Source organism: Salarias fasciatus, chromosome 20 (assembly GCF_902148845.1).
Source record: "Salarias fasciatus chromosome 20, fSalaFa1.1, whole genome shotgun sequence".
Taxonomy (NCBI): domain Eukaryota; kingdom Metazoa; phylum Chordata; class Actinopteri; order Blenniiformes; family Blenniidae; genus Salarias; species Salarias fasciatus.
This window is the reverse complement of record NC_043764.1, coordinates 24,050,547-24,073,770: the sequence shown is the minus strand read 5'-3', so window position 1 is coordinate 24,073,770 and position 23,224 is coordinate 24,050,547. Positions and strand designations below refer to the sequence as shown.

The following is a 23,224-nucleotide window of genomic DNA, read 5'->3' as shown; positions in this document are numbered from 1 at the left end:
GAGCAAGACATCCCATTTCACAGAAAATTCAAAGTTTTCTCTTCTTCTTTTTTTGTAATTGTGCAACATTTTTCGACATTTCTGTATTATTATTCTTATTATTATTCTTATTATTATCTGTACTTGTTTCTATGCAGTCTCTTTGTGCTCCTCTTTTGTCTTTATTGTGGCTGTTTTTGTTGGTCTATCTTCCTTTGTTGTAATTTCACTTCATTTTGTGGTCATTTTGCAAGTCCTGGGGTTTTTTTGTGTCAAAATTTTGTGTCACAGTTGGATAATGGTTCGTTTCATTGTGGTTATTTTGTCATTGTATGTAATTATGCAGTGCTTTTGTATTTTTGTTTTGTGCCCTGTTCGTCTTTGTGGTTTTTCTGAGTTTTTGCTCTCGTTTTAGGATGGTGATTTTTTTTTTGTCCCAAAAAGACTTATTGTTACTGAGATATGATCATTGTGTATTTTTGTTTGTTCCTTTGATGAGACTTTTTGTGACTCTTCACTGTACTTTATGTGTCTGTTTGTGCTCATTTTGTTCCTCTGTGCAGCACTTCTTGTCACTATATTTTAATTTTGTAGCATTCTAGATCATATATTTTAAGTCCCGCGGCTGATGCCATATATTGCCCTTTAGTAGCCATTCCATTCCAGCCAGGAAGACTTTTACACAACAGTAAAAGTAACATAACTTCAGTGGCTTTATAAAAAACTCCTATATACAACTATATGCATAACTATGTCCAAAACAATGCATTTTACTTGAAGTGGTTTGCATTTCTCCAATCCTTTCGTCCTTCATTATTCAATTAATAATCTCATTTTGAAAACATTTTGTAGGAGAAGTAGCATAAGTTATCATCCTTTTTAGATTACATGAGCCAACATCTCCTGATTTTCTTCCCCGTTCACTGAAGATCTGGTAAAATATTCACACTGACGCCTTTGTCCATCCTTATCCATCATCCACCATTCTTTGATCTTATCATTTGTAGTAATAATGATCGGACAGTACTTTACATTTGAATTATGAGAGCTTTTCCATTTGAAGAGTTCATAGTAAAAATTGGTTTTAACATATTTACATTGAAGGAGGATTTTTACCCCGTTTTTTCGGGCCCTTGGCATTTGCCTGTAATGCCTAATTGAACAGATGGTTCTGCTGATAACGTCTTCAAACATATTTTCAAGATTCTTTGTAAACAATCATAAGAAAAGACACAGAGGCAGAGAAATACATAATTTGAACTTTATATCATTGTTTCTATTTAGGAAGGAAATTTACAAAATATACAAGTGCTCAATCAGCCATAATCAAACAAGCTTACAATGAGAGGACCAATCAAATTAGATCTCTCACCCAAAAATATCTCTTGTGTTTGTATGACAAACATTGGGGGCAGAGGAAGGGTGCATGTGGAGTGAGTGCTGGTGATTTCACGGATTTTGCTGGTTGGATATATCATCTAATAGCAAGGAAGTATGTCTAAATCGTCTGAGAATCCTTAATACCACATTCTCCTGTGCGGAGCCCCCCTTGGCAAAGCCAGACCTCTCCCCTGTGTAGGAAGGCCCATACATTCTTCTTTACACCAAACTCATGTGTCCCATCCATCGTATCAGTTCAGTAATTGATACACAATGGACAAACAAAATATTTACAGCATGAGAAAAAAAATAAAGAAACAAAGGAACTACACAACTTAATGTGCATGGAGCTTCTCCATCGGTCCAAATGTGATACCATATAGCGACACACGTGATGCTTTTGTGAAATAATGACGTAAAATGACATGAAGTTGGCATAATTAGATCCCAGATGTTCTAAATGTTTTCTAGATTAGTCAAAAACAGACAAAATGCATCCTATTGTGTCTAAGTGAGACATTAAAATGGTGGAAAGGGTGGTCTTCTTTCAGTACTGATGCCAATGGTATGTTTGTGAAATAGCGATACATAAACTGCCTTAATATTTCAGATCCTACTATGTATTATATACAGTTTCCCTTTCCTTTAAACACAAAGTGACACATCGCCAATGATCATCAGTGGTCCCTAAGTAATAACTGTTTCAATCTACAACGTCCATCAGCTGCTGCTTCGTGAAAACCTGCTGATACTTACAGAAAAAAACAAAACATGTGAACTGACTTTTACTGTTAAACTGGATATACTGAGCAAGTGCACAAAATATTTGCTTTAAAACTGTAATACTAACACTACACAGTTATGTTTTCTTACTGGAACAAAGTCTTTACTGAGGTGCTGAGGTTTGTTTGTGTGTTTGTGAGTTTGTATGAGTATTTTTATGCATTTCCTCTAACAAAAAACATTGCATGAAGATCATTAGTGAGTCAAAATAAGTTGACTGTTCTCATTTGTCTTGCAAAAAACAAAAAACAAAAAAATCAAAAACAAAAAATAAAACAATTCAGATTGCACAATTCCTTGTTCCTCATCGCTGAAGGAAGTCCTGCCCTTGGAAGATAAAATCTGTGTGTGGGTGGTGGTGTTTGTGTGTGTAAAAACAGTTTGTTTCTTAGTGGTTGCTGAATCCGCGGCCTGCTTAAGGGTCAATGCGAAAGGCCAAGAGTTTGTCGGAGTGCAAATTGTTGAGGGTGCGGAGATCTGGCAGGCGCAGCAGGAGCTTGGAGAAGAGAGCAGAGTCGTCGGGGCGGCGGCGAGTGATCAGCGATCGGAGGGCACGGATCAGACCCTCCTGGAGCTGCTCCACAGCACGCATGTCCGAGATGCCGGAGCAATCTGAGGAGCACACAGAATGGCAGTGTTGAGTTGTAGACACGGTTAGAGGTTATAGGTAAGAAACTTTCATAACCATCCCTCCCTCTCTCTCGCTCTCTCTCTCACCTGCAGAGACCAGCACCACGGCCATGAAGAGGGCCATCTCGTCTGGCTCGAGCCCCAGAGAACCCAACTTCTCACTGAACTCAAACATCGCATCCAGCAAGGAGCCCATGCCCAGAGCCCTCAGGGTGGACAAGGGGTAAGTCTGGCCATTGAGGAAGGTCACGGTGCGCTCCTCCGCATTGAACAAGGTACAGAACCTCACCATGAGAACCTAAACGTGGAAGACAGAAATAAAACTTTAAAACTAATTCATTTGGCCACACATAGGAATAATCTTGAATTTTATATTCATGAAGGGCAGACAAATTATACCATTACCTGGAAGGTGCCAGACTTTAGCAGCATGACCTGGTCTTGCTGGCTAAGCTCTTGAAATCCTGGGATGCCCTTGGCAAACTCTACCACCTCCTTGACAGCAGGGGTGAAGCACTGAGAGAAAGACTCCCATATCTCCTGACTGGAGCGGTCGGCCCCGGAAACGGGACACGCATTCAGGGGACAGGCCTGCCAGACAGATGAAAGACAAACAAACATGAGTGTCTTGGCCTGACGAGGATTATATCACACTGTTGTCTTTGCTTAACGTGTTCAACTCAATGTACTTACCAGCACTTTAGATCCCGGTGGCAGTTTCCACGGGCAGGAGGGCTGACTGTGGGCATTTCCTGCATTGTGAAAACTATTATGATTGGAAGAGCCTCCCCTCTGAGGCGCATTAGCCTGGATATGGTTTTGATTTGTTGACAGTAAGTATGTATAGCGATTATTGTCCATGTTGTGAAATGCGGGCTGGTTGTCATTGGAGGCGACTGGGCAGTGAGCGGCAGGAGCAGCGGGGCAGGACTGGTAGCTCTGAGCTGGGGTGGGGTGAGATGACGCTTGTGGAAAACCGCCGTCCTGAGAGAAGCGAGGTGTGCTGTTGTCGTCGCCGTTGTTAGCGTTGACGCTGGCCCTCTTGGAAGGTTTCTCTTGGTTGCTGCTGCTGTTGCTGGTGAAGATGTTGCGATAGGCTCTGGAAATGGCTCCGATGGCCTCCTTCGAGCTGTTGTCATCCGTGCTGGTGGGGTTTTCCCTCACCGGAGGCTCCATGTCCATGGCAGCCGACTCGTTGAGGCTGTTCATGTAGCTCTGCATCTCATCCAAAAGGCGCTGCTTCTCTCTCTTTGGGATCCGGCCAAAACGCACAGCTATAGAAGACACAAGCAGCGGAGGAAAGGTCAGCTTTTGGTCTCTGACAAAACGCAGACATAGACGGTGGAGTTGCTTCCTGCTCTGTCATTTATGGATTCAGTTTTTAATGTTAAACCATCCAGTGACAACCATTTCTAGAACAGATTTAAATGGAAAGCAGACTTTATTCATACAGAGCATTTCATCGCTCAAGCACCTTCGTAATGATTCACATGATCCATCACATTCAGCCAATCGCTCACACAATCATACACGCATTCACACACCACTGAGGTCACACAAGACGCTCGCGCACCACTCTGAGAAACTTGCCTTGCCCAGAGACACTCGGTCACATGGACATGGTGAGAGGGAAGATGACCTATTTGACCAACTCAGCCACAGCTACGCCCTAAAATGCTTTTTGAAAATCTGGATGCACGTGAATTGTAAAGTGATGCTTTTTTTGTAGGGCCAAAAAACCGCTAAAGTATTTTCTTTAGACCGTAAGTGAAAGATAAATGTAAAAATGCAAACTGTGTCAGCTCTGCGTTGGAGGATTTCAAGGAGAACTGCCTAAGTTTGAGGAAGAAAACTTCCTTTTCTCACATGCATCTCTATCCTCCTTCTCACAGTAACCATCAGCTGGAGAGGCTATTTATAGACCTCCTGCTGCCATCTGCCTCATCCTCCCCTCTATCCACCCCTGTCTCCTTCCTCTGCCGTTCCCTCCCTCTGATTGTAAGTAGGGCAGTGGGGCAACGTGAGCGTGATGTCAGTGGAGAGGAAGAAGGATGAGAGGGAAAGGTGGGCTCCAAGTGCTTAAATGAGGAGAGGAGACAGAAGTGAGAACATGAAAGGGGCTGATGTGAGAGAAGATGACACATGCGAAGTGAGAACATGTGCATATTAGTAATGCCCCTGATGCAGGGGCATAAACGCATTCGTACAGAGATTTTGCCTTGATTATGTTGAACATTAAGATCGAGGTTTGGTTTATAGCTGGATCAGTTTAATTATGGCTTTATCTGAAACACTTGTATGCAACAAAATTCAATTTATGAATCGTAACATGTTATCTGGAAGGAGTAATACTTGAAAAGTTCAAATGTTGCATGTGTTTGTGCATTCCATCAGTAGCGCTATTAGATTAATTCTAAATTCTAGCTGTTGAGTCAAATGAGGTAATTTAGTTGCCCTTGCAATGCGCACGGTAAGTGCTGCTAAATATGCCAAACATAGAGAAATCTTTTCTTTGCATGCAGGATGCCTCAATGAAGATGCAGGCTATATCGTAGCGTGACATTAATCTCTTTCATCAGGAATAAAAGGAAGCAACTGCACGCTAATGAGCTGCTGATGATGCTCTGGTTGGATGAGGAAAAGTGTGCCACCCTGCCAGCGTACTTAAATATTTGCCTGTACTGCAAAGCCAAAGTCACACAAGTGCCTGGTGTGAAATCCGCGTGTGCTATTTATTGTGGGCTGCAGGCAGTTGCATGTGGTTTTCCTGTTTTCGTAATGGCAGAAAGAAAAAGGGGTTTCTAGGTTGTGGTCCTCCACATTGAAAAATCTCCCCTAAGAGTCCCGACCTGACTGTTTATTCTATAACTGAGTTGCTTTTTGCCAGCCTATTTTCTCTATGCTCCAGAAGTGACAGGCACATGCAGAAATAACACTAACCTCTTTACTAGATTAGGAAATGCAGAGTACTGGAGGGTGGAGATAAGCAGAAACCATACTGAGAGGAGGAAGACAGGCAAACTACACCAAGTAGGTCATGATGTATGAGTACACTATAGGCCCAATTCTGCATTGTTTTTCTAGGTCAGACCAACTCTTTTAATCTGTGATGGAAAGTGATCAATCATCTTAGGCAGTCATAGCTAAAGCGAGGTGATGGGAGTGTCATCCCTGATAAATTCTGTCACGACAATGTTTTCTGCATCCCTTGCTTAATTGTTGCTGTCTCTTAATAATTGTTTGGAGATCTTCTGTGGGCATACACAAGGTAATCAAGTTGACCCCGCTCCAATTTCCTAAAATAATTCCTGTGTTTGCTGCAGTTTTCGAGATGATAGATAGCTTCGGGGACTTCAAGGCTCCACCTCACATAAATCATTGTCTGAGGGGGAGATGTAAGGGAGCTATGGGAACATTGTGGGTACAAAGTGGGGGAGGGACTGCACTGAACAAGAGCACAACGGTAACAGTGTTGTGGGAGGATGCGGCAGAGGGCGGCAGAAAGACACTGAGAAACTTAAGAGTGTGATAAAAAAGCAGCTGGTAATCACTGGCAGTGCGCTGAGGGAGACAGGTGCAGGTCTTCTGACAGTGTGAGTGACTGAGCTACTGGCATCATGACCCCAAAAGTCTTCCTGCATTACATTTTTCACCCAGACCTACATACTGGTGCTGTGCCGCTTTCCGGGCTGCCTATTTCCCTCCTGCTCTGGCTAATCAGAGCACTGTGGCACGATTTGCACAGAATCACGAGGGACTTTTTCACCGAAAATATGTTCCAGTGTCTCACCATCTCTCGACATGCCGACGGAGAGGCATTTCTTGAAGCGGCAGTGCTGACAGCGATTTCGGTTCATGCGCATGATCAGGCAGTTCTCGTTCTTCACGCACATCTTGTAGTTGATGTTCTGCTGGATGCTACGGCGGAAAAAGCCCTAATAAACACACACATAAACAGACATCACATGAGACTGGTGCACCCAAAATTAAACATTTAGAAAAACTTTCCACATGATTTTTCTGAACCAGCTTACCTTGCACCCCTCGCATGCGTGCACTCCGTAGTGGAAACCGGATGCAATGTCTCCACAGACCTTGCAGAGCAGGACCATTCCACCTGTCTCTGAGTATGGAAAAGAAGCAGTCATTTAGATATGCTCATGAAATTGTATTTAAAAAAAAAAAAAAAAATTCACATTCGGATCAAGCACTTACTGGTAAAAGTTCCGTGAAACCCACATGGCCTCTTTCCCGCGATGGGGTGGGCATAAGTGTGCTGAGGAGCAGCTGGAGCTGAGGGGCCGCTGTAGACCTCCGGGAACTGGAACACCAGTTTGGAGGATGGAGTGTTGCACCCGGCTGATCTCTGCTTCAGCGCCCCGATCTCCGTGAATGTGACCTCCTCTGGAGATGAGGGCTGGGAGTGTGAAGAGGGTGACTGAGTCTGGTACCCACTGGAGGGGCTGCCAGGGCTGGGACTGGAGCTGCCAGAGGATCCCGCGTACAGGATGACGCCTCCGCCTCCTGCAAGGAAGGAAGGGACACATCAGCTCTCTGAGATCAGAGTGAAATTTGAGGTGATGACCTGCAGAGGGGATTCCAAACTAGGAGTTCAGATGAAGAGTGAAAATTCCTGGTCATTTTCAGAGAAGCAAAACCACAGAAAAAAAAAAAACAAAACAACAACTAATATTTTGAACAGGCAGGGCATTAGTTATATATTTAATGGAACAATAAACAAAAGGATGGTGGGTGTCTGACCCCTCTGTTCTCCATGAAAAGGAAAGTTGAAATTAAAAAACTAATTGCACTACAAAACAATTACACCATATGACAAGAAACTGAATTATTATTTTACATTATAAATATATCATATAACACCTGCAATATTTCTATTTTATAGGAAGGCTTGATCTAAAACACATTTGAATGTCTTTAAAAACTGTAAGAACAGTTTAACATACCAAATTTCCAAATTGTGACTTAATAAAACTAGTTTAATCTATTCCATGACCAAAAATATGGTTTGTCTGGAAAAGTGTGATAGGTTTTAAGTATCTAAAAATACTTAAAAGTTGACTGACAGCTCATTTATCACTTCTTCAACAAAGGTTTTATTTTTTACAAGAAATGCACATAATGAAACTCAATGGGGTTAAGTGCAAGAAATGCATCTATATTTTATGATTTTCGCCTGAAGTGGCATTATTTCCACGCGCTATGCACGTAAATTCAAAACAACTACTTTAATTTAATATTGATTTTAAATTATTGAGATGTAGAAAATGTATGCGGTCCGTCCACATTTCCTGAGATAGCGTCCGGCTTGTGTCCTTCGCTGGACGCGCTGTGATGTAATGTTGCACAACCTCTGGGCGGCAGTGAGCGGCGCGGAGAATGTGCAGCGTCGTTGCCTCATCCTGCGCGTAACAGGCGTAATGGTGCGCTCAAGCGGATAAAGTGGGCGCTAAAAATACTGCTGGTAGCACAGCAACAAAGCAGATAGGCTTCCTCTGGATGCACAGACTAAGTGCTTCTCTTTTTTTTTTTTTTTGGTAAATAATCGCTGCATCACGCGACTGTGCTCTTCATGCGCAAAATACATGGAAGTATGCTTGCGCCGGTGGAAGTTCTGCGCGTCTCTCTCTCTCTCTCCCTCTTCCTCTCTCTCTCTCTCTCTCTCTCTCTCTCCTAGTCAGGCGTTGTGGATGAGCTGAGGCACGACCTCACGTGTCTGCGGGGTCTGCTGCCTCCTCCGCTCCAATAATAGCCTCGCTCCCCTGGCACTGTGCCCAGCGCCAGCTAGCAGCACGACACCTGACCGCCGCCTCACATGCATGGACTCCTGACACGGTTACTGGCCGAACCAAATCCGCAGTCTCGTGTTGGCATATGCAACAATCCGAAGTCAGATCTGTGTTTATAAACATACGCTGACTGGGAAGCTCCTCGAGCGTGCGCGCGCAAGGCGGAGGAGGCTGTTGCAGTGTGGTTCATGTGTTCATGCGCCACCAACAGTGGAATCGCGTGAGTCACGTTTTTTTTTTTTTTTTTTTTTTTTCGCACAGGAAGGGACTCCAACTGTGTGCACTTGGCTGCAGCATCAACTGTCATTCTGAAAGTCACTGTGTTGGACTCTAACACACAGATAACATGCAAATCATAAGTATTCAGAAAAAAAGTTACTGGTTTAAAACTTCATGCAACCTACAAGTTTCTCATCTGAAGATCATGACCCAGTGCAGTAGCTGAAATTGTGCTTATTGTGCAGCAGCACCTCCGTGTTGCTGCGTCGCCCTTTGCTGGACAAGGTATTTGTTTAGCTCAAATGTTTTGATAATCCCTCCACCAGCACGTGTTGCTGGATTTGTTGACTCATGCCAGAGCCATAGACAGATCCAGCAGACTGCCTCACCTCTCCCTCAGCTTACATGCAGACAATCCATACCCAACCCCCACGCCACCCAAACACATTGCAAGTCCACCTGAAGACTCACATGTACTGTATCCTTGTGTTTATGAATGACCCTCAGAGTCACCAGGCTGCAAACACTGTCAATTAATAATCCCTCTAACTGCTGAGGTGGGGGGAGGACTTTAATACTGGCTGCTGTTGGAGCACAGGGTGTGCTTACATTTATAAAATACAGTCTTCAATTTCCTCCATCTGCGGTTTGGCACAATGACATGACACTTGAAATGACTGTCAGACGCAGAAGTGCGCCTGTCATAACAGGCAGGTTATTGGAAACACACCAAACCTCTGCAAAGTGTTTGGGATTTCCCATGGAGGCAGAGGATTGCCTGCTCCCTGACAGTCTCAACATTATGCTCCAATTTAGGTCACTGCAGACAGCATTAATTGAGGAGTCAATCAGTCTTTGCTTTCCATCTTAGGTTTAGCTTACCCGTGCAAGCACTAATCTGCTGCCTGAGACTGGAAGCAGGCAGAGAAACGTGAGCAGTGAACACTTCACGGGCAGTCGCTCCCTCCCCTGCTTCTCTCTTGTCCCTTATCTCCCACTTTCACTGATCTGCCTCATATTGTGCTTCAGAGTTAAAGTGACCAAAGTGTAACTTTGCCCGTTGGGTGTGAAAAGCATAAACATGGCTTTCGGCTCCCTGAAAGCTTAATCTAGTATGCAGCAGCAGTGCAAAAAATAAAACGCATACAGGGTATGACTTGTTACCAAAGGGATGTTTTGTGCTACTGAACATATCCAGAGTGTGCAGCAGAGACTTCATTACCCCAGGCTTGTGTAAGTAGGTCAATATCGCAGGAACTTGATAGAATTGTGTCTATGAGCCTCCAGCTTCTCTCCAAACTGGTGCTGCATCACGCAGCAGCTCATTCTGGCTCATGCAATTAGCAGGATGGACCATATTAGATCATCACAGCAGAGGAGGGAGCTTTGTCGTGCAATATCTCTGCTTTCAAAGCCACTATTTTATCTGCAGTATACCGTACTTTCATCCCTGGTTTCTTTCACTGTGGTTTGGTGTGTGTGTGTGTGTGTGTGTGTGTGTGTGTGTGGGTGTGGGAGGGATGTTTGGTTTTAACATTAGAGTCACGTTTCAGTGGAAACGCATCCTAAGCGGATGTGCGCCCTGAACCGGAGAGTTGGACGCAGATGTTGCAGAGTCAAAAAATCAAGTCAGCTTCTACCATACTGCCAGGTCTGTGATCAAAAAAAAAAAAAAAAACAGACGCCTACAATGCAAGTGAATGTTGCATGAGGCTGGGAAACGTGACCGGAACAAAAAAAAAAAAAAAAAAAAGGAAGAAGAAGTTAATGCATGGAATCGCTGACCCACTGACCAAGCTCTCCCTCACCATCACCGCAGGCGACATCAACACAGAGGCGCCCGTGAGAGCGGAGGGAGAGCAGCGGGGACGGGGGAGGGGGGCGGGAGGCGGCCCGAGCGTCTCACGCGTCGCACGCGGCTCTGCAAGCGGAGCCACGTGAGCGGGCTTTTTGACGGAGCTTTCACTGGGAAGACGTGAAGCCGCGCTTCCAGCCCGGAGCCCGAGCGGCTACAGTGCGCCAGGGGCTTATAATTAAAGAGCCAAATTAAATAGAGCAGCATGTTGTGCGGCGGGGTGGTCTGACCGAGCAGCACCAGCTGCACCGCCATCCAGCCGCTTCAGGAACAGTAGGGACAGATCCATGTGTCAGTGTGAGCAGACCTCAGACCAGCAAACCCTCTCAGCAGAAACTCCCTCAGTCTGTTTCTCTTACTTAATGCAGGTTTAACTCCAAAAGCCCACACCTCGATTCGAGTGAACAACGTAGAAACCGGTTTCCCCTAATATATGCGCAGCAAACACACAGTACTTTCTATTTGCTCATACGTTTAAAATGCTGAACATTTGGTTTGCTCAGTGAATTATGCTAAAGCAGAGATCTACAGTACGCCGTTTCTGATCATGTGGAATGAAAATAAAGCAGAAAATCACCACTAGGGGACCATTTCAGGAGATATCAATGAGAGGAAAATGATACATGATGTTATATAGAGGGAAGCAAGGAAATCTGAGTGTCCAGATGTTTGCTCTCATATAAGCTTTTGAAAACCAAAATACAACACGTGTTATCAGTATAGCTATGTCCTAGAAGTACATATGACGCATATGTTGCACATGGTCCCTACAGAGATGACCTTTGACTTGCAGTCAAAGTTGTGGCCAAGCCTAAAGTATTCTTGAATTAATGCACGATAAAGCATTGACAAGGTACATGTGTTATTTTGTCCGCTTTGATGATTCAAGCTGGACCAAATTTGAAACATATATCTTTAAAAATGGTCATAAATCTTGTTATCTGTCCAAGATATGTGCAGGAAAATGAAAATGAAAAAAGTTGGCTTGTATGTGTGCATTCTGGATATCATGTAGGACTATATTTCCACCTTATTTGACAGTCTATAAGATCTGTATGTACAATAACCAACCATTACATTAACCTTGGAGTGAATGTCACAGTGACATCCTTCACCCCCACTGCACAACCCAATCTTCTCTGTAAGGAACATTATGGTAATAAAGATTTTTACTGGTTTGTTTAGAGCACTACATGCTTGTAATAAATTAAATCAAGCAATCTTTATGCCAAAACAGTGCTTAAATATTAAATATTAATCCTAGGTCAAGTGGTCTCTTAAGTGAGGAGGGTAAAAATGTCATTTCATATCAAAACTGTTTTGTTTTAATGATCAGAAGCAAAAAAATGTTCAAAAACATGAAATGTCCAGTTATAAGGAGTTAAAAAAAAAGCCAGATCTTATCTGGGCTATGTTTATCAATGCACGTTGATTTAATAGGTGAAATAAAGTGGCACACTTGAGTGTTAATGCCAAGTCATAACCCGGTGAGTGGGTTCAGGTCTGCTGTCACGGTGCCTGGCTGGCAGAGCGCAGGCTGCGCCCATCACCTGTGCAGGAACGTGACCTGTCGCTGCTGTAAATGATTCACCGTCAATTAGCAGCGGAAAGCAGAGAGCATGTGAACCTTTGGCTGACCTCGAACAAACGCCGCCTAATGCCACTTAACGGATAGAAGTCGCGCGGTTATCAACTTTTTTTCTTTTATGCTGCAGGCACCCACAGTTAGCCTTGGAAATAGAAACGAGCCCGCCCTTCGCTGCGAAGTGCGCGTGTGTCCCCACTGGGGAAACGGCGTGTTAGGATGCAGTTAATGTTCTGGCATTGACAGATTATGACTACAGTGACAGGCTGTGTACTGTAGCTCCACGTGAGTTTGTTTTCATGGAGGGAAACAGGAAGTGGCCAGCCTCTGTACCACGAGCCGCGATCCACGCTGTGCGCTTTTAAGAAGACCCCTGAACGCAGCACAGCAACACACTGACCGATTTTTTGTGTCCAATTTATACAGAAAAACCACATTTGCTGTCACATTAATAACAAACTCTTCTGAAAAGGCACTTCTTTCTGACTTAAAGCCCCAAACACTAAGTGTAGCAGGAGGAGGTTTCTGGGTGGCCTGCAGTAATTAGCCAATCCCAGCAGGGGGAGCTGGCTATAAAGGCACACTGTATCTGCGCTTCAGGTGCTGTGTTGGAATTGAGAGCATGTCCCGCCCCTTCGGCCCCTCTCTTCCGGTTCTGTGTTTCTGCTCGCCTTAGAGCGATCGGCGTTCTGCTCAGCTTCGATTTGCTTAGAGTGAACAGCTGCCAGGCTGAGCTACCACTAAACTGCGGTGATTACTCCCGTGACGCCGCGCCCCCCCCCCTCCCTCTCTGTCGGGTGGACAGACGGATGCTGTTGGCGTGGTATGTTGGCAACACAGCCCTCATGGCCTTCCTTTACACCAACTTTATTAACCAGATCTCCATTCCACATGCTAGGGCTCTGCCGCTGCTTTTCTGCTGCAAGACTGCCTTCGTGGTGACGGTGCACGGCGAAGATAATTGTGACTGCGGATTTGGTGCTCTCAGCTGAACTGCTGCCCGGTCCCCTCCAGTGGTCCTGGTCTGCAACCTGCATGCAGCCGGCAGCGAGGCTGTCACTGCTGAGCACCACAAACGCAATTGTCGGGCGATGCGCTGCACCATGTTATTTTTAGGGTGTGAATGATTAAGGGTTATTAATTTCCCCCTTCCTTATTTCGGGGGTCTTAGTTATATTATGTTTGTCTGATTTGTTTGTTTCTGGTGGTGCCATCACAGTACCGTTGGGTTCTTTTCTTGCTTTGGTTTGCTTTCTTTTGTTTATTTGATTTTCCTCGTGATGGCATATTTCTGTTGGTTCTCTTTTGTGTGTTTTCTTTTTAGTTAAGTTCTCCCTTGTTGTAAGGGGGTATCCTCTCCCCTTTCTGTTTTGTTAAAAGGAAATAAGTTTTGTTTGTTAATTTCAGGTGGGGGCAGTTTACAGTCATTGCATTTATTTATTTTACTTGTTGTGTTGGGACTGCCCCCCACCTGTGTTAGATTGATTTTTGATTACTGATTCTTTTTGATTATTGTTTGGTTGTTAGGAAACCCTCCCCCTTTTAACTATTCCCTTCTCTTTCCTCCCCTCCAGAGGCTGAGCGTGGCGGTGGTGGTGCAGGTGTTCCCGGGTGGTGGTCTCCTTCCTGTGTGACGTGTGTACACCCCATAGTTTGAGTGTGTTCATCTTTATTTTGGTGTGAAAGTGTTCACGTGTGTCTGGGGTGATCCCTTCGAGACGCTCTTCTCCCCTCCTACACTGTGCCCCTAACGGTAAGCCAGCCTCTGTTGGGCTTCCCTGTCGTTCCCTCCAATTTTAGGGTATGTGTGTGATTTGAGGTATTTAATAAAAAGATTATTTTCTGAACGGAACCACGTCTCCTGCTGCCTTAGTTCCGGACCTGGGTGCCGTAAGGGGCACCTTATGATGCACATATTTCCCTGGGTGTAACTCCCAGGGTGGCGTTGTCAGGCCCCGTGGTGTACAGCATCAGTCCAATAATCAACGCTGTACACCACTACACAATTTCCCCTTCCCGTTGCCACAATCTGGCGTTGTCGGCAGGATCACTATTGGTAAGCAGAGACGTGTGTTCCCTTCATTTATTTTCTTTCTTCTTTTTCGGTTGAGTTCTCTTTTTCATTTTGTTTTGTTTTATTATTTCAATTCAACCATTGGTTGCTGGTTTTGAATTTTTGAGTTAATTGTTCTTTTGTTTCTTTCAAAGGCAAAGCAGCGGCAGGGTTCCCGTGGTTGGTGAGTTCTGAGGAAAATTGTTTCCCCTCTTCTCCCGTCCCCCGCCCCATTCTGGTTATTGGCCTGCCCTTATATTGTTAGGGTGTAGTTATGGAGGAGGAACTAAAAGAGCTGAAGGAGTTAGTTCTGCAGTTAAAAGCAGATAATGAGAGGCTGCGACAGGAACAGGCTGCAGCAAGGCCTGGTCCAAGCACTGCCTTGCCTACTACTTCTGCTCCTTCCACTTCCAGTATATCCATGACTGAGAGGCTGGTTTTTGTCCCTCGTGACCGGAAATGCCCCATGTTTAGAGGGAAGTCAGGGATGGGGTTGAACGAGTGGATTGAGGAGGTTCAGGCCTGCATGAGGGCGCGCCATTTGTCCACATCCGACCAGGCATTCTTTGTGTTCGACCACCTCGAAGGGGAGGCAAGGGAAGAAATCAAATATCGTCCTAGCGCAGAGAGGGATGACCCAGATAAGATATTTGCGGTTCTACAGGAACTGTACGGTTGTTCGGAGTCTTACGTAGCTCTGCAGGAGGCATTTTTCTCCCGGCGGCAGCAAGAAGGAGAGACACTCCATGCGTTTTCCCTCGCACTGATGAGTCTTATGGCGTCGGTGAAAGCGCGTGCACCTAGTGAGATGCCGAATGCAGAGGCTATGTTGCGTGACCAGTTTGTCGAGTCCGTATTGGATGGTGCCCTCCGCCGCGAATTAAAACAGTTTGTGCGTCGGCAACCTACTGCTAATTTGCTCGAGGTAAGGAGTGAGGCGATTCGGTGGGAACGTGAGGGTTTGCCCGGAGGGGTTAGGGGCCGCAGTCACAGTGTGCCTTCAGCTTTGGGGCTTCAGTATGGGGTGAGTGGCGGCCCCCCGAGGGTAGCTACTCCACCCCCAGTCTCAGAGCTCCAGGAAGTGAGAGAGATGTTGAGACTGCAGCAAGAGCAGTTGAATAACCTTACTCAAAGTATCTCTGCCTTGCAGAACCCCACTCAGCGTCGCCCTCCACCTCGTCGTGGCCCCATTATCTGTAGACGCTGTCAGCAGCCAGGCCACTATGCGAGTGAGTGTGATGGCGTGCGTGTCCCTCGCGCCCAGTCCCCTTCTCCTGCACCTCTGCCGTCCAGCCGGCAATCCCGCTCTGCTCAGGACCCGGAAAACTAGCACCCGCCGAATTGCAGAGCCACAATTCGGGGGGAGTAGCCACTGGCTCAGGGGTCGTTTTCAGTGGGGTAGGGGAAGCTTTGAAGCTCATGTCGGCTTGTCCACAGGTAGAGGTGAGCATGGGAGATGTTAGTGTTCCTTGCCTTTTGGATACTGGGTCCATGGTGTCTACAGTCACTGAAAGCTTCTTCCTTCAGCATTTTGAGCCCTGGGGTCGGGAGAGGCTTCAGTCTTGCCATTGGCTGCAGCTCAGAGCTGCCAATGGATTGGCTATCCCCTACATCGGCTACCTGGAGCTCGATGTCAAGCTCTGTGGGAAGGTAATGCCACGATGTGGGGTGTTAGTGGTGAAGGACCCTCCTGTAAGTGGGGCCTCTCAGCCCCCTGGTGTCTTGGGGATGAACATCATTCGCAGATGCTACCGCGAGCTGTTTAGCCAGCATGGGCTGGAGTTTTTTGATTTGCCCTCGGTAGCTGAGGCACCAGAACCGGTCATGCGGGCACTGCAAAAGTGCCATAAGGCCAGTGGGCAGGCCCCTAGGGATGTCACGGGCAGGGTGAAGGTCAGCGGCAGGAAGGCTTGTCGTATTCCTGGTGGTACAATGAAGATTGTGGTGGGCACATGTGCAGAACAGCACTCGGGGTCTAGCGCGTTGTTTGAACCCCTTGAGTCTGGCCTCCCAGCCGGACTACTTGCCTCGCCGTCCTTGGTCCGAGTGGTAAGAGGCACAGCCTACGTTCCCATTGTAAACGTGGGCTCCTCGGCTGTCCTGCTTTACCCGCGTACAGTTGTTGGCACTTTACATGAAGTTCGAGTGGTCAGCCTACCTGTGGGAATCACAGAGGTTCCATCCAGTGTAGCCACGGTGGCCTCCCAGGTAATCTCCCCCACAGTGCAGGAGCAGATAGCGGCCATCGACCTGTCTGGCTTAGCCGTGGATGAGCAAGGCAAGGTGAGGTCTCTCCTACAGAGGTACGAGTCTGTCTTTTCTGCCCATGATGGGGACCTTGGCTGCACTGACCTGATAACTCACGACATCCCCTTACTGGATGATATTCCTGTCAGGCAGCGTTACCGGCGCATACCACCGTCTGAGTACGAGGTGGTGAAGGAGCATATAAACCAGCTGCTCGATGCTCAGGTGATCAGGGAGAGCAATAGCCCTTATGGTTCCCCGATTGTACTCGTGAAGAAGAAGGATGGCAGCCTGCGAATGTGTGTCGATTATAGACAACTTAACAGTAAGACCAGGAAGGATGCGTTCCCCCTTCCACGCATCGAGGAATCTTTGGATGCCCTGACTGGTGCCCGCTGGTTTTCTACTCTTGATCTGGCCAGCGGGTATAATCAGGTCCCGGTTTCAGAGGCCGACCGTCCCAAAACAGCTTTTTGTACCCCTTTTGGCCTGTTTGAGTGGAATCGCATGCCCTTCGGGCTTTGCAATGCCCCCAGCACATTTCAGCGTCTGATGCAGCGACTGTTTGGTGACCAACAATGTCAGTCGTTGCTGCTCTATTTGGATGACATTGTTGTCTTCTCCTCCACTGTTGATCAACATCTAGAGAGGATGGAGTTGGTGCTGAGGCGGTTGCAGCAGCAAGGCCTCAAAGCTAAGCTTAACAAGTGTGCATTCTTTCAGCGGGAGGTGCTGTACCTGGGCCATGTGGTTGGTGATAAAGGCGTTTCCACAGACCCCAGGAAGGTGGAAGTAGTGGCCAACTGGCAGCCTCCATGTAACATCTCCGAGCTGCGGTCATTTCTCGGCTTTGCCAGTTATTACCGACGCTTTGTGGAAGGTTTTGCCAAGTTGGCAGCCCCCCTTCACAGGCTGGTGGCCGAGCTGGGAGGCAAGAAGTCTAAGCCAACTGACCAGGCCCTTCTCGAGAGGTGGTCAGAGGAGTGCCACCAAAGCTTCGAGGCACTGAAGGCGAAGCTGATCCAGGCACCAGTGCTGGCATATGCAGACTTCTCCTTGCCCTTCATCCTGGAAGTGGATGCAAGCTTTGGGGGCCTCGGCGCTGTGCTTTCACAAGAGCAGGATGGGAAGGTTAGACCGATAGCTTATGCTAGCCGAGGTTTAAAGCCCACAGAGCGCAACATGTCCAACTATAGCTCCATGAAGCTAGAGTTTTTGGCCCTTAAGTGGGCCATGACAGAGAAGTTTAGGGAGTACCTGCTGGGCCACAAGTGTATCGTATACACTGACAATAATCCCCTCAGTCACTTGTCTTCAGCTAAGCTAGGTGCTACAGAGCAGCGTTGGGCTGCCCAGTTAGCATCCTTCGACTTTGAAATAAGGTATCGCTCTGGGAGGAGCAACAAGAATGCAGACGCTCTATCTCGCCAGCATCTGCCGGAGCCATCAGCCCTGGAGGCCATGGTTCCTGGCACACCACTCCCTGAGCCGCTGCAGCAGGCTTTGGGGCATGCACCGACGGGAGTCACGCAGGCTGCTGTAGTTGCCCTGCCACATCACACACCCTCTGATCTTCAGGCCCTACAAGAAGCAGATCCGGTTTTGCAGGAGATCCTGGGGTTCTGGAGACGGAAGCGGCGACCTGAGGTGCAGGAGCGGAGACAACTATCTCCTCCCGCTTTGGCGTTGATCCGTCAATGGGACCGGTTGGTCGAGAGTGATGGGATCCTGTACCGGAAGGTCTTCCGGCCCGATGGGGCCGAGATGATGCTGCAGTTGTTGCTACCTGTTGCTTTAAAGGGGGAGGTGCTTACGCAGGTTCATCAGGGCCATGATCACCAGGGGGTAGAGAGAACTTTGGGGCTACTGCGGCAGCGGTGTTACTGGCCAAGCATGTCCTCTGATGTGGCCCAGTGGTGTCAGGCTTGTGAAAGGTGCCAGGTTGCCAAAGACAACCAACCAGCAGCTCGGGCCTTTATGGGGCATTTGCTGGCATCTCGCCCTAATGAGATTTTGGCCATGGATTACACTGTCCTGGAGCCGAGTCATAATGGCCTGGAAAATGTGCTCATTATGACCGATGTTTTCAGCAAATACACGCTTGCTGTACCTACTCGGGATCAGAGAGCCGCTACGGTGGCTCAGGTTTTGGTTTCAGAGTGGTTCTTTAAGTTCGGGGTCCCTGCCCGTATACATTCAGACCAGGGCCGTAACTTCGAGAGCTCCCTTATTCAACAGCTCTGTAACCTCTATGGCATCCAGAAATCCCGTACCACTCCTTACCATCCAGCTGGTAATGGCCAGTGTGAGCGCTTCAATCGCACCCTCCACAACCTACTGCGAACCTTGCCAGTGTCCCGTAAACGAGATTGGCACTCCTGCTTGCCACAGGTCTTGTACTCCTACAACACCACTCCCCACCAGGCCACGGGGGAGTCCCCATTCTATTTGATGTTTGGGCAAGAACCTAGACTCCCAGTGGACTTCCTGTTGGGTAGAGTCCCAGATCCTGTTGGCGGCGACATTCATGAGTGGGTTCAGGAGCACCAGGCTCGGTTACATGTGGCCTTTGAAGGGGCCCGAGAAAGGTTGAGGGTCGCGGCTGAACGCAGGAAGAAAAACTATGACCGACATGTTCAAGATGCACCGCTGATGGAAGGACAGTTGGTGCGGTTGCGGGATTTTAGTGTGCGAGGCCGTCAGAAAATCCAAGATCTCTGGGGCCCTGTGGTTTACAGAGTGGTGAGAGCACCGACCGGCGGAGGGTCGGTATACACCATTGCGCCTGTTGACGACCACACCAAAGCCAGACAGGTCAATCGCGCACTGTTAAAGGCAGTGGTTACTACTGCCCCTACTGGTAGTGCCCACACTCCTTGTTCACCGCCTAATGACCTGCCTCAGTCAGAAGATGAACTATCAGGTGACGAGGATTTGTTTCTGCTGGGACAGGAGGCCTCCCGAGCAGCTCCGGCTCCAACAGCCGCAGCGCCCCACACGACTCCCCAGTCGCTGTCCACACCACCAGAATCTGATCCTACTGTACCCGGTAACGGGCCGCCCGTTTTGCTGGCTGTGCCGTCCGTCACCCTCGAGGTCCCCAGTGGAACAACAATACGACGGACCGCACGGTCAACTGCTGGTCGACACCCCAACGTCCATCGTTTACCACGATCAGTCCAGGAGCCCGTCCAAGGGGCTGCGGACCCCTCTGACTTGGCCTCTAGTACGGTGATCACTGTCTTTAGGCCATGGGATTAGGTGATGGTGTGGGAATTAAAAGGTTCATCGTCGGGGCGACGATTTCCGAAGCGGGGGTGGACTGTAGCAGGAGGAGGTTTCTGGGTGGCCTGCAGTAATTAGCCAATCCCAGCAGGGGGAGCTGGCTATAAAGGCACACTGTATCTGCGCTTCAGGTGCTGTGTTGGAATTGAGAGCATGTCCCGCCCCTTCGGCCCCTCTCTTCCGGTTCTGTGTTTCTGCTCGCCTTAGAGCGATCGGCGTTCTGCTCAGCTTCGATTTGCTTAGAGTGAACAGCTGCCAGGCTGAGCTACCACTAAACTGCGGTGATTACTCCCGTGACGCCGCGCCCCCCCCCCCTCCCTCTCTGTCGGGTGGACAGACGGATGCTGTTGGCGTGGTATGTTGGCAACACAGCCCTCATGGCCTTCCTTTACACCAACTTTATTAACCAGATCTCCATTCCACATGCTAGGGCTCTGCCGCTGCTTTTCTGCTGCAAGACTGCCTTCGTGGTGACGGTGCACGGCGAAGATAATTGTGACTGCGGATTTGGTGCTCTCAGCTGAACTGCTGCCCGGTCCCCTCCAGTGGTCCTGGTCTGCAACCTGCATGCAGCCGGCAGCGAGGCTGTCACTGCTGAGCACCACAAACGCAATTGTCGGGCGATGCGCTGCACCATGTTATTTTTAGGGTGTGAATGATTAAGGGTTATTAATTTCCCCCTTCCTTATTTCGGGGGTCTTAGTTATATTATGTTTGTCTGATTTGTTTGTTTCTGGTGGTGCCATCACAGTACCGTTGGGTTCTTTTCTTGCTTTGGTTTGCTTTCTTTTGTTTATTTGATTTTCCTCGTGATGGCATATTTCTGTTGGTTCTCTTTTGTGTGTTTTCTTTTTAGTTAAGTTCTCCCTTGTTGTAAGGGGGTATCCTCTCCCCTTTCTGTTTTGTTAAAAGGAAATAAGTTTTGTTTGTTAATTTCAGGTGGGGGCAGTTTACAGTCATTGCATTTATTTATTTTACTTGTTGTGTTGGGACTGCCCACCACCTGTGTTAGATTGATTTTTGATTACTGATTCTTTTTGATTATTGTTTGGTTGTTAGGAAACCCTCCCCCTTTTAACTATTCCCTTCTCTTTCCTCCCCTCCAGAGGCTGAGCGTGGCGGTGGTGGTGCAGGTGTTCCCGGGTGGTGGTCTCCTTCCTGTGTGACGTGTGTACACCCCATAGTTTGAGTGTGTTCATCTTTATTTTGGTGTGAAAGTGTTCACGTGTGTCTGGGGTGATCCCTTCGAGACGCTCTTCTCCCCTCCTACACTGTGCCCCTAACGGTAAGCCAGCCTCTGTTGGGCTTCCCTGTCGTTCCCTCCAATTTTAGGGTATGTGTGTGATTTGAGGTATTTAATAAAAAGATTATTTTCTGAACGGAACCACGTCTCCTGCTGCCTTAGTTCCGGACCTGGGTGCCGTAAGGGGCACCTTATGATGCACATATTTCCCTGGGTGTAACTCCCAGGGTGGCGTTGTCAGGCCCCGTGGTGTACAGCATCAGTCCAATAATCAACGCTGTACACCACTACACAATTTCCCCTTCCCGTTGCCACACTAAGAACAAATATACAATCACCCATTTTAATCAAGTCTAAAGTCCCAAACTTTGAAAGCAAAGTGCATATTGTTGGTGAATAACAACAAAGTCCTCACGTGTAACATTCTAAACATTTGCAGATACCTGACAAAAGTTAATATTTCAGTGAAAATTAATAAATGACAAACCTCGTGCGATGCATTCATTCATTCATTCATTCATTTCCGAGTCAAATTTAAAATGTGTTTATTTTGTTAATGATTGCATATAAAATTAAAGTACTTGTTTTATCGATTGTTTGAATAAAACTGTCTCGTTGATCAACTGAAGCTCTTATGTCACAATCAGCAATCGATATAATATAAAGTTGAACTTACCACCACCACCAGGGCTGTTATCCATCTCTCTTGTTGGCGTTGATGGCTTCAAATAAACTTCACGATGAACGTCTCTTAATGTGACTATGATGCCGTGAAAGTCTTTTGAAGATCGTCGAAAAAGTCAAAAAACAGTTTTGCGCAGAACACCTGCTCCATAGAGCGCAAAAAAAAGGAGAAGTGATGGAAAGGTGTCCGGAGCGCGTAAAGTTTCTCTCTCCAGTGAAAAGTAGGCAGCCGTGCAGGTACCACGTCTTGACAGAGGTGAAGCACAGATCGGACTGTTCTCTCCAAAGATACCTGGACGCCTTGTGCCCACTGGATGCTGCACCTAGTTTCGAGCGCGCGTGATGTTGCACGAGCGAAGATTAGGCGAATCACTTAAATTCCAAGAAAGTGGAGTCAGCACATTCGCGAACAGTGACAGGCTTGACATACACACCCACTGATACAAACTCACACATCAATCACGTTTGCAGGTGAGTCGGAAATGTGACCGCCTTTCCGTTCCCCCCCCAACTTGTGTTGTGACTGTTTGTGTGGGATTTGGCTCACTCTTTGTATCTCGCGGAGTCCTTTCTCTCCCACTCTCTCTCTCCTTCACGCTTTTGTGCGTTTTCATTGGCGGGGATCTGCAGCTGAGGGGAGTTTGATGCGCTTATTCGACCGTGGTATGTGTTCAGTAAAGCCGCGCTACATGTGCGCTCTGCATGTGCCGGGGAGAGCGCTGCCCTACTGATACACATTTTATGCAAAACACCGAGCGTGTGGTGCGGAGGGATGGAGAGATTGGAGGATGAAACACATGGACAATAGGCGTGGCTCACCGTGACTGCCTGTTCTCTGACAAGCGGCGCTGCAAAACCGACTGTAAACACGGAGACATGCCAAACACCGTGCATGTGCCAAGTTTAAAGCCCATGTGCTAGAGGAAAATGTAGATGCGCAATTCGATCCATGACGCGCTGGACGCCTGCTGCTTGAATAAAAAGTCACACAAACACCCAACTCGGTATCAAAATTATACTGATATTTTTACTTAGATAAAATCATGTTTTGTGAATTTATTTTTTCCATCGTTAGTCAATCTGTACATTTACAAGTGAAGACAGAATTGGGTTAGTTTGACCGTGGTAATCAGTAACCATTTCCAAAAGGTCGGTCAGGAAACTTTGCTCCAAAAAGTTAAAACTTTGAATCAGTAAGGCATAACCCAAGTCTCTAAACATACAGGATCATTTTCAGTCAGCTTGTGGAAAGCGCCCCCCAGTGGCAACACATAGCAATAACGAAACTAAAGTGATCCTTGGAGTTAGTTTCATTTCTAAAGCAGACTGTGCACCTCAATGAGTTCATAAACAAGGAAATATTAAAGGAAAATAGCCACGGGAAGCCAGTGATTTGATATAGATCAAAGTGAACTACAATGGAAGGAAATGTTAAAATGTTAGTGTTCATTTATGAGCAGATAATTTCCATTGT

The 23,224-nt window shown here is 47.2% G+C and overlaps 1 protein-coding gene across 1 annotated transcript; it reads right to left on the bottom strand.

Annotated features, from left to right (window-relative positions):
* Window positions 1-1,234: 1,234 nt before the first annotated feature.
* On the bottom strand, window positions 1,235-22,394 carry LOC115408566 (nuclear receptor subfamily 1 group D member 1-like). Its single transcript, XM_030119394.1, has 8 exons — window positions 21,743-22,394; window positions 6,988-7,296; window positions 6,807-6,895; window positions 6,563-6,707; window positions 3,466-4,046; window positions 3,178-3,363; window positions 2,860-3,070; window positions 1,235-2,754 (listed from the first exon to the last, which is right to left on the bottom strand). Exons 1-8 carry the CDS (start codon window positions 21,765-21,767, stop codon window positions 2,558-2,560), a joined length of 1,743 nt encoding a protein of 580 aa, XP_029975254.1. The 5' UTR covers window positions 21,768-22,394; the 3' UTR covers window positions 1,235-2,557.
* Between the last annotated feature and the right edge of the window lie 830 nt (window positions 22,395-23,224).